The following is a 13,366-nucleotide window of genomic DNA, read 5'->3' on the forward strand; positions in this document are numbered from 1 at the left end:
CGAGATGATTCAGAGCGCCGCCAACGTGTGTCAATCTCGTGTCTGCCACCAGCAAACTTAGATGAAATGTTAAATCGTTCCTGTCATATTCTAGAACGATTACAAGCTGCTTTTTAGTATGTCTTGGCACGTTCCCCAGCTCGCAGTCATGCGGCCCTCTTTAGCACGAGGAAGATTGATGCATTACGCTTAGTTTTAGTTAACGAAAGCTTCTACCGGATCGCGGTGGGCGCGTGGCTGCAGACTGACGAGGCCAATAGGCCCGTGCCGGCGATTTAGCGTTGCTTAACGAGTTACGCCACCGCTGCTCACCCATAAAGCGATAAACGCAAGTGGCCCAAAAGACCTTTTGTGAATGCGGTATGCGTTGTGAGTGATAACACATGACTGCATTTCTGGCAGTGGGATAAAGCTGGGTATATATGTGCATGCTGTTTGGGTTTGCTATCTCACTTCAAAGTCAGTTTTTACTGTTGTGGCCATTTTTAGGATATGACTGGTTTTCTGACGATCGGAAGAGACTGCGTAACCATATGACTAACTGCATAGCAACCACGATGCAACTACAAAGGAGCATGATGAAAAGAAAAGCATGGCTCTGCATTCGATTTTGTATTCCAAAAGCTGTCTCCAAACCCGCAGCAGAATACCATTGCCTCATTGTTCGACAAAGAACCGTGTTTGCAGTGTACAATGTGCGGAACTTATATGTAGCAAAACTTTCTACCGTATCCATGCACTGCTTCGGTGTTTAGCGAGGAGGAAAACGCCGATTGCCAACCATCCCCGCAAAGTTAGAGGCTAAACGCGTTGTAGTGCTGCCACCAACGCCGTTTTCGTTCAAAACGCACGTGCACCCTGCGGTTCTTCCACGTGGTGGGTTTCTGTAATGTTCGGGGTTGTGTGTTGTTCACGTCCTGTGAGTGCTGGGGCCGGTGTTTTCTGTCGATCACTGGCGCGTATGACAGTGTTGTGTGCCCGAGGTTGTGAGGGCTGTGCGCCTGAGTGGCACTTTAATATTTTCCCTGTTGTGTTTTCGGGCGTAGGTCCGCTAAGGGGCCTACGCCCAAACCTCCTTCCTTCGCGGCCGTTGCCACGAGGAGACGGACGTCCGCAGGCAGCCCGGCCGCCGGCCGCGATGCAGCGGCAAGCTGCACCAGAACAGGTGCGGAATGTCGTTAACGAATGCAGGAATATAGATTGCTTCAAGTGGCAAACTCTTAAGTGGCGACGAAAATACTCGGACTCCCGTGATGCATTCCTGCCGGACCCCGGCGCCATTTATGGACCGGGTGCCGGAAGTAGGAGCCTCCTTCGACCTCCTGTTCCCACACAGGCGAGCAGAGCTCGCGGAACGGGCTGAGCCGCGGTAGTGGAGACCAGGTGGGGCGTTGACCATCCCCAGGAGCAGTTTCTGTGTGAACAGGTTATCGAGAGGTGACGTTTAGATAAGCTGAGTGAGCGTCTAGGGGGGGGACTCTGCCCTGGCCGTTTTCCGAGTGCTGGAGACTGCGGTGGCCATGGGCCCGGCGTCTGAATGCCGCAGGTGGGTCGTTGGCCGGCCTGTCCGGCATGCGCTGTCACAACCGCAGCTGGAGGCGGCAGCAGTGGCGGCTGAGATGTCTGCAAGCGCAAGTGGTGGCGGCCGCGAAGGAGGTCCGTTAACAGACCTAAAACGACGACTCCCGAAAGCGAAAGCAAAACAGGGGAAATACTGTGATGACTCTCAACCCCACAACGCCAGGCACACAACGCTGCCGCACGGCCAGCTGGGGCAGCCGCGACAAATCGATAGGTCGAAAGGCCAACTTTATGCCCTTGTCTCTAGGATTTTTATATGAAATGGGTCTTCGCGACTGTTAGCAGCGCTGAAGACGCTTGTGCTATTTTCAGACTTCTCAGTTGAGTGGTCTCGTAGTTAGAGTCTTCAGTATTTTTGTATTGTGTGGTTGAAGGGCTACGTTCGGCGGCGATTTTTCACTACGATGAAAGGAAGACGTATAAACCTGTATGTCAAAATGATGCAAAACCGCATTAATTAAGTGTGTATAGTAGTTGACATGATCATTAAATAATAAATATTGATTATGGCATTGGGAATATTTTCAATGCATGCAGAACCATTTTCCTACGCGCTAGGCTTAAAGCCTCTTCTCATTTGCATATGAAAGAACATAGTTTGCACCCAATTATCCAAAAATATAAAAGCTGTTCATCGGCTTGGAAGCGTTCGGAAACGATGTCACAAGAAGGAACTACGCCTCATTCGCGCCATACGCGGTTAGCTGCCGGTGCAGTGTCTCCTATGCGTCTCTCCGCACAGGCGGAGGGAAATGGGCGCATCGTGATAACACATTAATCTTGCAACACGACGGCTCCCATGCACATGGAAGTGGATTCATTGCGGCCAGTGACTCGGTCCAACTCACTCTAACTCATCCAAAACATTTGAATTAAGCGGCCGCTACTTCCCTCCCAACGCCTGAACCTAACTCACGGGCCATGGCAGTCTGCACACTCACCTAACCTGTGACCTCACCTGACCTGTGACCTGGGTTAACCTGTGAACCTACAGTGCTCCTCTGATAGTCTTGCCCGTGGCCAAGCTGATGCTAAGCTCATCCTCTGCCCGAAGGATTTCCCCTTTTGGTACGAAGAAACGTACCGTCTGCATATTAGCCTTGCCCTGAAAGAACTGGCATAGATTCTCAGCAGAGAATATGCTTGGAAGGGAGGCGCCACAGGCTGGCAATGGCAGCAGTCCTTTCGAGGTCCCCCAACCCGGTCGCATGAGTTCTTCCCAGGGAATATGGCAACGCAATATCAGTCGCCCTTCACGCCTAGGTCCTCTGCATGAAAGCAAATGTTCACAGAATTGAACCTGTTCCTGTTCTGCGCAGCTGATCCATCTAAAATGTAATGCATGTTTAGCATCTGAAACGAGACTTTTCACTTCTGGTAAAAGGTACAGTAGAAATTATGTACCGCAATAGTGTTATGTTTCACCGCGTCTGACCCCGTGCAAAAGAGTTTGTGTGTAATCTTTCCAGGTTGTGGTCAACGTACCACGAAAGGATGCAGCATGCATTGCGGTGCATTCCAACGAATCTGCTGGGCTTTGCCTTGAACGACGAAAGTGTAGCTTTCTGAAGTCTAAAATATTCAGTGCTTCGTTTCCTTGCGGTCGCGTTAAGGGTCATCTAAAAATTTATCCTGGTGCTGGGCCGTAAAGTGATGTCTGGTAACTGCAACGGTGGCTTCTGACAACTTGGTCAAAAACTCATCCAGTAGTAGAACACGTTCAGTTTAAGTACGGCATTCAGTGTTCACCCTCTACCTATATATGATTTACTGACGGAATCCAAAACGCTCTCTACATGCGTATTGAAAGTCGTAGTAAAAAACGACCGCACACCATCCTAAACGCGGACAGTTCTCACTCCTGCGTCATGCGGGATTCCTTGCGGACATCACACACGGCGTGACTCAGTAGATCCTTTTAAGTGACTTCTCGCATGTCAAGAGATCCGATCATCAGCTTCGACACACCCGTTGGTTGGAATTCATTAGCATCACTGCACCCATTGGAAAAAGCAAAGCAAATTAGATATATTATTTCGTAAGTTGCTCAGTGCATTTGCGAGGACCATTATTCACTTAGATAAGACGGCAGGAGTAGCTTTATTCCTAGGAGAAAAACTAGGAGAATGGAAATAAAGATGGGTTGACATTTCGGCACCATCCCTTTATCGAGACTATGGCAGAAGTAAATTCAAAGTTGTCTCCCGATAACCCTACTTGGTTTATTCGAGGAATAAGTCTATTACTACTGTCTTATCTAAATATATTATATTCATAGTAGTGAGCCGGGAGTCGAATAAGCTTTATCCCGCAGGAGTCGCCGCTTCAAACCGAACTGTTAAGCTATTCGAAAGAATTTCGAAAAAACTGACATCACCGATCAAATCGGGCGTGTCTGATGTGAACTAGTGAGTAAAAAAAGGTGTCCCACTCCCTTTAAACCTCGTCGCGCACTCGTTCGGTGCTTCCCAAAGGGATCGGCACAAAGGGGTTGTTATTTCATTGTTGCAAGACACTGTCAAGATAACCACGCCCTCCACCCGCACAACAGGCACTGGCCCAAGGCTCTATCACGGGGCCTTTGCCTATGTCGCCCCATAGGAGCAAGAAACCAGACCACCTTCGCGGTACGCTCCCATCCCCCCTCCCTCCTCTGCTCCAATTACCTCGGCCCGGACAGTACACATGAGGGTGGGGAGAGGGTGCAGAGGTGGTGAGGGGGGGGGGGGGGGGCGTTTACGGCGATGCGCCGCGCGCCCAGTCTTCGTGCGCTACACATGATTCGTCGGGAGTGTGGACCATGTCTTTCTAAACAGATAATCACCGTTTTGTTTTCTGGGCCTGGGGAATAAACTACACTCTTTCGCATGCAAATAAGTAAAGGATCAATATCATAGTGTAATTGTTCTTCGTGCCTTGCAAAAGATCACAATGCCCTGATTATTATTTGTTGTGCAATGACGTTTTCAAGAGAGGCATACAAATATTCAGGACAATTTTTAATCATTTCAACGTAAAGGTTTGTCACCTTATCTCTCAAACAAATGGAAACATTGCCACCGGAGGTAGCTCCGGAGCGACCACGGAGCGACCACGACCACGGAGCTCCAAATTGCCGACGTCTATAACTCCGAAACGGAGTAACGGAAAGATAAAAAAATGTCACCAGCGACTCCAACGCTGATGACAACTCCAATCACCCGATTCAATCGAAATCCAAGGGATGAGGATATAAGGCACTTGTCGATTTGTCCTGGAATGCCCCACCTACCGACAGACAACAAAATCTGCCATAATCAACGGACATCAACACATAAACCCTAGTACTCGAGCACTCCGCCAGGTGGCAGGACCACGTTGTGTACGTACGGCTTCTAACGAAAAGTGCGTCAATGGTAAACACTACAAGGCGTTAAGCTCGTAACTTTGTTGGGGATGTTTGGTGATCGGTCTTTTCTTTCTCACTAACTTGAAATTGGAAGTCGCAGACCTTCTGCTGCATATCTTGACTGCAAAAAAGCACGAAATTTAAATAGAGAGCAAACTCAGCAACCTAGGGAAATGAAGCGCGTGAAATCGGATACGCAAAAGGATAGATATATCGGGCATTGACCGTCCAAATTCGTCGACCACATGCGGCTGGTACTATGTGCGGCTAATGTGCCAGCGAAAACTGTTATCCTATAGATCTTGCAATTATGTGTGTATTTTTTTCAGTCATGGCTGTACCCAACCAAACGTTTTAAGGACTGCGCACAGTTTTACTGCGTCGAAGATACCTTTTTAGTTTCACTGTCCCAAAATAGTTTACGTTCAGAACTGCTACGGCGGGAGTATGCCGATAATTATGTCCAATTATCAGCTCTCCATGTCCGCGAGTAGGTGAAACACCGTGAGTGAGGAAAGTGCTGGCTCCCGTAAAGCATATGTAGGGTTTTCGGCAATAGGGCGGGGTCCTTCGAGCTCCTAGGAAGCCCTATACATTGGAACAACTCGAAACCATGGGGGCAGAATGGTTATGCCTCGACACTGAAATCAGGATAACGAACACATGTTTATGCTGCAGTTGAAGAGAAACCTTGCGCAGACGTTAACCAATGAATGACACCAAAGGACAGAAACCAGTCATTGTGTTTAAGATCGGCTTCAAATTTCGGTTATGGATTGATTCATTATTTTTTGTCTTGGTGCAATCTCGGTTGGTTTAAAGAAGCTCTCTCCGAGAAGCAATGTTAAATTCAGAATTTAGGGTGTTTGCATGCCGCTGCAAAGCATGCTCATTCAAAGGCGTGCTAGGTCTACATAAGCGGACGTCTCCAAGATATTCATTGAACAGATATCTGACTGGTCTGTTGCTCTCACCTGCATGAACTTAACTCGCTCCTTCGTCTTGCAAAACCTGCATGTGATTTGTTCACTACGTTATTGGAAAGGTAAACCAAGCTCATAAACCACAGTTACAGGTATGGCAGCGCTGACGGCCCTATGGGCAAAATGGTTTTGTTAACGTTGTCTGGACCAGGCTTTGCCCCAGGGTGGGCCCACCGACCCGCTGTTAAGTGCTTTGGCCCTCCTGATTATTCCGCTTGCCCGCCAAGCTACTGTATCATTGATATATGGTCGACGCACATTTACCAGTTGGTCAGGTTTGTATCTGTTTTTTGGCGGGATATTGGTATGTGACGGTAGTGCGATTAAAGGGAAGGTTCCACATCTGAATATAATGAGGTAGGCATCAGACATGATGGGAAAAGCTTGCTTGTAACTACCGGTAAGCTTTTAAGGTTCAAAAACAACGCAAAGTAGCAACATTTCAAAGCTTGTAAAAGTGCGCCCTATCACGTCGTCGTTTGATGGCGCCATGGAATCGTTTTGTGACGCCAGCAAAACCTGGCAGCCTCTGGCAGTCGGACCTAAAGAATGCCTCGAGACACACGAAAGCTGGCGCCAGCTGGCCATTCTCATCGCGGGGGCTGTGTCGGGCGGCGGAGTAGTGGGTGGTTTGCGTTGGATTTTTGTCTTGGTGCTGGCCGTAAGAAAAGCTTTGGTGGACTGTCTGACATACGCAACGTAGTGATCGTCAGCTTTTATGACAGATTATTTATATCAAAGCACGATATGCTGTGCTGTTGCTGTTGCTGCTATGCTGTTGGTGATGATTTTGTCAATACTGTATTGTCATCCAATCCTTGCCTGCAGTGCTGTAGTCCTGTAGATCTCCAAATAAACCTTTTTGCACTTTTGCGGGCGTGTAACTTAGGAACTAGAGCGCTTTGGGTCTAAAAAAAGAACATGACCGTGAACTGTATCAAACGATCCTCAAGATGGCTATTTCAGTTCAAAACGCCATACAAATGTGGAACATTCCCTGTTAAGTGCTCTGGATAATCTTTTTTGTTGAATAAACCCACTATGCGTCTGAGGTCGCGGCCAACGGCCGACTTGTCTGACGAGAACTTAACTGTGCGTGCACAGCTGAGCCGCACCTGCGCAGCTGATCTCCACGGGCACAGCTAAACTGCACGTGCACAGCTGAACTGCACGTGCCATCTGTGAATGACGAACAGCTCTTGTCATGCGCATAGGATGGCTGACTTGAGCTGGGGATGATGGGAGGTCTTATCGGTTTGAATAAAATATCGATAGTGTACTCCCACGAGGGGTGCTAAGGTATCACAGCATGAATAAATGATTTGCGTATTGTTCCATACGCATGTTTCTTGTTCAGTCTCACAGCGGAATTGTAAGAATTTGTAATATTCAAGAAATGTGCTAGCTTGTTCAGGCTATCTGTGCATACTCCAAAAATATCGTCGATACAACGAATGTGTAAGCCAGACAAAAAACTTAGATTCACGTAGATATAGTAGGTTCACGTAGATACACGTAGCTATAGCTACGTGTGAGGCTTCCCGTACCCATACCCGTGACAATTTCGGAAATTTGTGGGTTAATGTTTGGAACAAAACGTACATCATTGGTGGCCAGCACGTGGGTTAAGAGGGTGCATATGTTATTGACTGTTGTGCCAAAGAAATTAATACTTGGCAAGATCGTCCCAAGTAAGTTCGTTATCGCCTCACTAGCCTCCTGAATAGGGATGCTTCCACAAACGTTTCAGATCGCGCACAAGCGCCTAGCGTGACTACACACGGTTTGTCAACCCGAATGCATTGTTTTGCTCCTGAACTGCTGCCCCGGAACTTCTGATTTGCCCTGGAACCTCTTTTTCTGTTATTTGCATACGTATCGTTTATTATCAAGACATGCCGAAAGATGGTACCTACTCATGAACCGTTCACGTTGCAGAACTTAATGCAGAAAGAATGCATGGGTGATGGCGTGTGGTTCGTCCATCCGGAGCACAACCGCACGTGGACCAACTACACTGCGTGCGACCAGGCGCCACCCTCACATGCCGTCATTCCGCGAGAACACCTCTCAATGCTCAACTACACCGACAGCGTGCTGATCCAGGTGAGAGTGGGGGGGGGGAGGGGCATAGGGTCCAATTTGGGGCGGCTAGCACTGCCGTAGGGTGGGGCTGCCGAGGCACCCAACCCCTCGGCGCCCCATGCCAGCGACCGCCAACGGCCGGCTGCTACGTGTCGGTCGTCGGCAGCGGCAGCGGGAGCCCCCCGGGGGCGCATGCGCAGTTCCGGTGCAGTAGCGTGAAATGCAGCCAACCGACGCCGAAATCAGCGATAAACAGCGGCGTCAGCTGGCGCGTGCACGCCCAGCATCACGTCGCGGTGCTATTGATCCATGTTTTGTGTGGACGGAAATACCAGGGGATGGTCGAACAGTGAGAGGACATCTAGGACTTCCACGCGCCCATGCATTGTTGACGCCACGAATGCCACTACAGAATGTGACGGCAATAAACCGATCCATAAGTATGACAGCCAGGAAGTGTATGCTTGGCCGCTGTCAGTTTGTGACTGCCAATGGCAACCGCCATGAAAGGCTTAGGTTTGATTATGCCAAATACCTGAAACGAAATTATACCACAAAAACGGGAATTATACCAAACAAAATGTGCCCAAAGTGAACGACGGAAAAGACGGCGGAAGCTGCTCGTGCTGGCCGCGATCGGGTGGCCGATACCGACAAGACCGAAGTGGTCACTCTTACAGGCTATTTGTTTGCCACAAGCCAACAAACAGCTCGAGGATATGTACAATGACCTGTGAGATACCGTCTGTCATAGTACCGCCTTGAGAACGACAGCATGGCCGACCCAGCGACTTCCATCCCATGAAAGGTCCGAATGCACCGCCAGGAAGCGTCGCGATTTCTGCCGCACATCCGCATATAAGCGCCTATCTCCGGCGCACACAGCACTGAGCGCATCTCTAGCGCTCATCTCTAGCGCACACAGCGCGATAAATACGTTGAGGACAGCAATAGTAAAATTGCGTCTTCACCACAATGCTGCACGTGCCTCCCAGCATGACTGGTTCGGCACCGCCGTGACCAAACAAATACGCTCCAGATATACGAGAGGATGTTATTTTCTAGGCGGCTTTACCGCCAACAGCAGCCAGGGTCTCTGATGAACAACTACGTCCGAGTGGGAGACAATCTTAAGTGCCGGCGGCGCAGTGTGTCTGATATCCCTCGGTTGTTGAATCAATGAAACCCATGTTACTTGTGCATCGCTGAAGTCAAATTTCTCACCTCAAACTTTGGTAATGTTGCATTTTCCAGACAACTTAAAGATGCTCCTCGAGATTCGTTTATTTCCATGCTAAAGACACGCAGCCTTTTAATATTCCAGTTGATATTTTATTTGAAATATTTTGATATTCCCATGCTTCTAATATTCGTATGGTGTACTCCAAGCAAGTATTTCGCATCAAAAGTATAAGGTGGCACTGGCCTCACCACTTTCTGCTAGAACCATAAACATTGCAACACGTGGGTCATACCACGTTTTTTGACTCATTACGATTTAGAATGCATGTTCAAGTTACTGCTTTCGCTTTTAACCACTCAATGTGAGGTCAGCACTTTGCAAATTTGTGCTGGGTCCGTCATACTTAAGTTAAAGATGGCTACTCATTTGAGTCGTTTTGTCGTGCTTGACCTCGATGGCATTTAGGAGCCATTTATTCAGAATGGAAGAATCCGTCAGCTTCTGGAAAAATTAACCGCGCGTCATGTACATATATGCGCACTTTGACAAACAATTCACGATATGAAGGGGAAGGTAGTTTTAGACCACTCTCAGCTAGTGTTCTCAGGAATCAATGACACCTGGCGAATGCCGAATGTGGAACTGGCCGAAATGTCGTTTGCGTACTAACACACTAGACGAAGACAATGGTCCGTGCAATTATTTATCTGTGGAACCTGGGCATGTCCTGACTGCTCACAATGGCCCGGGCCCCAGGTGTGGACACCGGTCATCAAGCACATCAGCCGGGTGGGGTACAGCATCTCGCTGACCGCCCTCCTCGTCGCCATGGCGATCTTCTGCAGCATCAGGTGAGCGCTGCTGCCCACCGCCAGCCAGGGTTTACCCGGCGCTCCTCGGCAAATGGAATGTCTCAGGGAAACTATTCGTGACTTTTGAACGCGGAATGTTGGTGGTTCGCTGCTCACAGCTTTAACGATGTTTCTAAGCAATGTTTAGGTTCCCGTTGTTATGAATGTCCGACCTGCACCATATTTAACCCCTCTTATGATAATCACCTGATGTTCAAACGAGCGATGTTGCTATTGTTCGCGGGGACTGTCGCCTTCAACATCTTGCGGCTGCTTTCCTCAAATTGCCCTTATCCTCATCAAAAGGGCATTCAAACGTTCCAAATAAATGGTCGAAATGAAAGACGTTGAGTCCTGACGCGGTGATTTGTGATGACAAACTTTTATATCGAAATGGGCATTATCAGATCACCTTGCCCTGGGGCCCCGCCAGCATGGCTCACTAACTGAAAATTGCAACGCGGTCTGTATTGTGTTTGTGATCCTGGTCAATGGTCTGTGATCAATGGTCTGTGTCTGTATGTGATCAATGGTCTGTGTCTGCATGTGATCTTGAGTTCCTGCAGATGTACAATACATTATTTCTGACCACAGGAAAGTATCATTCGGGTCATATTGACCCGGTTAGCTCTTTATTTTGTCATCCCGGGCGGTATATAAATTGAACTAACTTGACCTCAGATAAACTCTGTTTCCTTTTATTGTATCACTGTATATCATTTTATATTATTTTTGGTCAGCCTAAATTTATATTCTTGTCACTAACACATCAAACGTGCGTGATGGTCAAAATCATTATTCGATTCTGTTACATTGTCCCAATCATTTAGCGAGACAGAAGTTGATAGTTGTAATAGTTTTGAGCATGGTGGGCTCCGATAGCTAACGACATAATGCTCACAACGGTAGGACAACGCACCTGACTTATCCAGGCGCTTTACTGCGAAAAATGGCGCGGGTTCAAAACGATCACGACTTCCCTCCCATCCGCGTGCCTAAGCCAACGAAAACTTCAACGCTCATTGGCGGAGTTTTGTTTCAAAAGCGAGAAGTGCGCCCCGTCCAGAATATTTTCTGCATTTTCTTTGCTCTAATTTGCTGTTCATCAGCATACACGAGTACGTCTTTTGACCCCTGAGAAGTTGAGCCTACATTTTCCTTCCAGCCTGTTGGGTTTGCGTTGATCGGAGGCATTAGGCTTCGGGGTTCAGGTATCAGTAAAGCGACAGTCCGTCCGTCGACAATCGTTAACGCCTTCAGCCCGTCGCCACGACAGGCCTAATCCAATCCGACTGGCGCGGCTCATACGACAGGTGACTGTGTGTGTCATGATTGCGCTCTCGGAGAAGATTGTGGTCACTGCTTTGCATCGAACAGGATTGTGACCATAGAGAAGATGATAGCCCGACAGTATGCAGCGAAACACGTTTGGATGAGGTTTAGCTCCCACCGGTACCTTCATTTTAACAAACCAACAAATCCCGCCTCCCAAAAAAGTACCGTTTTGGCGTTGACGCAAGAAATCCCAGCTGACGTAGGGGAGCACTGCCGCCGTTCGACCATCCAGACACCACCAGGCTGAGACAAGTCTGTGGCGTGTGATGCGATTATGGAGCGAGCTGCGGCCCGCTCCAGGGCGAGAGGCACTGTTCCGCCATGGACGGACCCACGCCGCCGACCGACGTCCTACACCGAGTGGTCACCGAGTCACCGAGGTCACCGAGTGCCAGCCACCTGACGACTTGCAGCTAAAGCTTTTCCCGCACGAATGTCTTGTAAGCTTTTTGCGGGGGGGGCCGGATGACGTTCCGAGTTTATCATTTTGAACGTGAACTCGCCTTTACAGCCACGCTGCATCTGCTCGTTACAGGAAGCTGCGGTTGTGCCCGAGGACGAATCTGCACACCCATCTGTTCGTCTCGTTCATCATGAAGGCGGTCATGGGGATCGCCTTGGACAGTGTGTCGGAGGAATTGGACGAACTTGGATACAGTGGGGTAAGGCGTGCCGTGAGCGTGGGGCCCATGAGTGTTGTGTCGGAGGAATTGGACGAACTTGGATACAGTGGGGTAAGGCGTGCCGTGAGCGTGGGGTCCATGAGTGTTGTTTCGGAGGAATTGGACGAACTTGGATACAGTGGGGTAAGGCGTGCCGTGAGCGTGGGGCCCATGAGTGTTGTGTCGGAGAACTGGTACGGCACTGGATACAGTGGGGTAAGATGTGTCGCAGGTGTGTGAGCCCATGAGCATTGTGTCGGAGAACTGGTACGGCACTGGATGCAGTGGGGTAAGACCTGCCGCGGGTGTGTGGGCCCATGAGTATTGTGTAGGAGGGCTGATACGACACTGGATACACGTTGACAATTTCGAACAATTTAGTCTGAACCTGTTGATTGGATGGATTTCTGAGATCAACGCCCAGAAGCTATGGAGGGCTTGTTTCTTGAGCCCTTCGTTCTACCATGCGATCAAGAGATTACAGATCAATGGCAGAATTTGGTGGCGGAAGTTTAATACGCCGAAACGCTCGGCACGGTCCGCCCTGACCTCTGACGTCACCTGAGCTTTAGCGCTGCTGCTACCACCGGACGCAGGTCATCTCAGTCGAGGATGAATAGTGAGTGTCTCAAGCGACTCGAACCCACCCCGTCACGGGTGGTGATAGGAAGGCAGACGCTTTATAACCAACTGATTTATCTGGACGGAGTCGGTACAGGTCTCGTATGCACTCTATACACGCTCTGGTACCTCGGTGGGCAAATGATGGCGAGACTGAAATCGGTGATGACTTAAGTTAGCTCCATCCCACTGGTTTCGGGCCAAGGCAACGAAAAGATTTAGCCGTATAGGGCAGCTTTAGGCCTTCCACATTGGCAATTTCGGAGCAGACATTGCCGTGCACTCGCAGAAAGTTAGGGCCGAACTAACAATGCTCTCTTGACGAAGTTTCTGGAAGTCGTTGATATCCGAAAACTGCAAATTAATCACGTGAGTTCAACCGTTCGTCTTGCGAAAACGTGACATATTCTTTATCTTGACGGGGTTACCCGCATAAGAAATACTGGATCTATCCTTCAAACTCTCGTGCGCATTTCAATTTATTGCATATCGTGAGCGATGAAATAACATAACCACCGTTACCTGAAAGAGACACGTGTATGCACGATGGGGTTTCCTCCGTTGTGCGACCAAAGCGACCAGCTGCACGGTCCCGAGCGGTGGGTGCTCCCACTCGTGCAGCGCTGCCCTACACAGCGAATGGTGGTACACATCGTGGACGCGGCCATTGCCAGAAA

At 49.1% G+C, this 13,366-nt stretch overlaps 1 protein-coding gene across 1 annotated transcript in view; it reads left to right on the top strand.

The window, feature by feature from the left end:
• Window positions 1-7,893: 7,893 nt before the first annotated feature.
• Window positions 7,894-13,366, top strand: part of LOC119097350 (secretin receptor-like) — a 38,189-nt gene continuing 32,716 nt past the window's right edge. The window contains exons 1-3 of the mRNA XM_037220397.1: window positions 7,894-8,058; window positions 9,977-10,071; window positions 11,942-12,068. Of these exons, the coding sequence (XP_037076292.1) occupies window positions 7,897-8,058; window positions 9,977-10,071; window positions 11,942-12,068 (384 nt within the window). The 5' untranslated portion in view covers window positions 7,894-7,896. The remainder of the gene's footprint in view (window positions 8,059-9,976; window positions 10,072-11,941; window positions 12,069-13,366) is intronic.

The sequence above is a fragment of the Pollicipes pollicipes genome, unplaced genomic scaffold (genome assembly GCF_011947565.3).
Source record: "Pollicipes pollicipes isolate AB1234 unplaced genomic scaffold, Ppol_2.1 Scaffold_4295;HRSCAF=5057_pilon_pilon_pilon, whole genome shotgun sequence".
Lineage (NCBI taxonomy): Eukaryota > Metazoa > Arthropoda > Thecostraca > Pollicipedomorpha > Pollicipedidae > Pollicipes > Pollicipes pollicipes.